Source organism: Fulmarus glacialis, unplaced genomic scaffold (genome assembly GCF_000690835.1).
Source record: "Fulmarus glacialis isolate BGI_N327 unplaced genomic scaffold, ASM69083v1 scaffold44088, whole genome shotgun sequence".
Taxonomy (NCBI): domain Eukaryota; kingdom Metazoa; phylum Chordata; class Aves; order Procellariiformes; family Procellariidae; genus Fulmarus; species Fulmarus glacialis.
Window position 1 is genome coordinate 1 of NW_009230960.1, and position 1,720 is coordinate 1,720.

General features: G+C 55.2%; 1 protein-coding gene across 1 annotated transcript; it reads left to right on the top strand.

The window, feature by feature from the left end:
* Positions 1-7: 7 nt before the first annotated feature.
* Positions 8-1,273, top strand: LOC104070493 (D(1C) dopamine receptor-like; the record flags this gene model as incomplete). The annotated part of the gene is made up of 1 exon (XM_009584400.1): positions 8-1,273. A coding segment is annotated over one exon (1,266 nt), but the record flags the coding sequence as incomplete, so codon positions are not given.
* Positions 1,274-1,720: the final 447 nt, after the last annotated feature.

Below are 1,720 nucleotides of genomic sequence, written 5' to 3' on the forward strand. Positions count from 1 at the left end.
GGTGTGCTTGGCCGTCCTGCGCTTCCGCCACCTGCGCGCCAAGGTCACCAACTGGTTCGTGCTGTCGCTGGCCATCTCGGACCTCTGCGTGGCCCTCCTGGTGATGCCCTGGAAGGCAGTCACTGAGGTGGCCGGTGGCTCCTGGCTCTTCGGCAGCCGCTTTTGTGACACCTGGGTGGCCTTCGACATCATGTGCTCCACCGCCTCCATCCTCCACCTCTGCATCATCAGCCTGGACCGGTACTGGGCCATCGCCAGCCCCTTTCGCTATGAGCGCAGGATGACACAGCGCCTTGCCTGCGCCATGATAGCCATGGCCTGGGCCCTCTCCATCCTCATCTCCTTCGTCCCAGTGCAGCTACACTGGCATAAAGCCAAAGACGTGAGATATCCAGGCTCCTGGCTGCCTGGGACACCCCGCTGTGATGTCAGCCTGAACCGCACTTACGCCATCACCTCCTCCCTTATCAGCTTCTACATCCCCGTGGCCATCATGATCATCACCTATACCAGGATCTACCGAATCGCCCAGGCCCAGATCCGCCGCATCTCCACTCTTGAGCGAGCAGGGGGGCAGTGGCCAGCTCATGGCAAGGAGCCCACCTCCTCTTTGCGGAGTTCCCTGCGCAAGGAGACCAAGGTGCTGCAGACCCTCTCTATCATAATGGGAGTCTTCGTTTGCTGCTGGCTGCCCTTCTTCCTGCTCAACTGTCTGCTGCCTTTCTGCCAGCCCGAGCTGGAGAGTGACCATGAAGGACAGTCACCCTGCGTTGGCCAAACCACCTTCAACATCTTTGTGTGGTTTGGCTGGGCCAATTCCTCACTGAACCCAGTGATCTATGCTTTCAACGCAGACTTCAGGCGGGCTTTCAGCAACCTGCTGGGCTGCCGGTGCTTCTGCTGTGGCACACACAGATCCACTGTGGAGAGGGTCAACTTCAGCAATGAGCTGGTTTCCTATCACCATGACACCACCTGCCAGAAGGAAGGAGCTGCCTCATCGTCAGTACCCCCCCCTGCCGTCACTGCCTGGGTGCAGCCTGTACCCCATGCCATAAGCCTTCACGGAGAGGACAGCAGTGAGGAGATGTCTATGGAGAAGAGGCCTGTGACTTCTCAGACAGAGGCTGCCCCCGGCACCAGCCCCAAGAGTCATCAGGTGCCAGCCATTTTGCAATTTGATTGCGAGGCAGAGCTATCCCTGGAAACTATTACCCCCTGTACGGGGCTTGGTCGGTGTGAGGGACCCCATCACCCTGTTCCAGAGGGATAAGTGATTGTGTGTTTCTCACACACAGCCATCCCACAGGGAGAGTTCACTCTGCCTGCACATGAGATACACCTGTCCCTCAGCAAACAAAGTCCCATCCCAGAGGGACGGGGACCTGCTGCTCTTACCCCAGAGGGGTGACAGGTGCTTGAAGTCCACCCCAAAAGCATATAGCAACCTCTTCCCACGGCCACCTTCACCCCTTACTCTCTTTCACAGTCAGTAGACATTTCCCATGCATTTCTTCACCCCTGCGCTTCAATCAAACTTGTGATATTTATTAAGAATAGTGAGATAATTAGATCAAAATAAAAACAACTCATAGTTTGAGACTCTGTAATATAATCCTACATAGATAAGTTAATCTTAGGTTTAGCTTCACTGCTAAAACCCATTTTTCCTCCTTCTCACGGTTTCACATCATACATGTGCATAGTTCTGGTCTTAAGG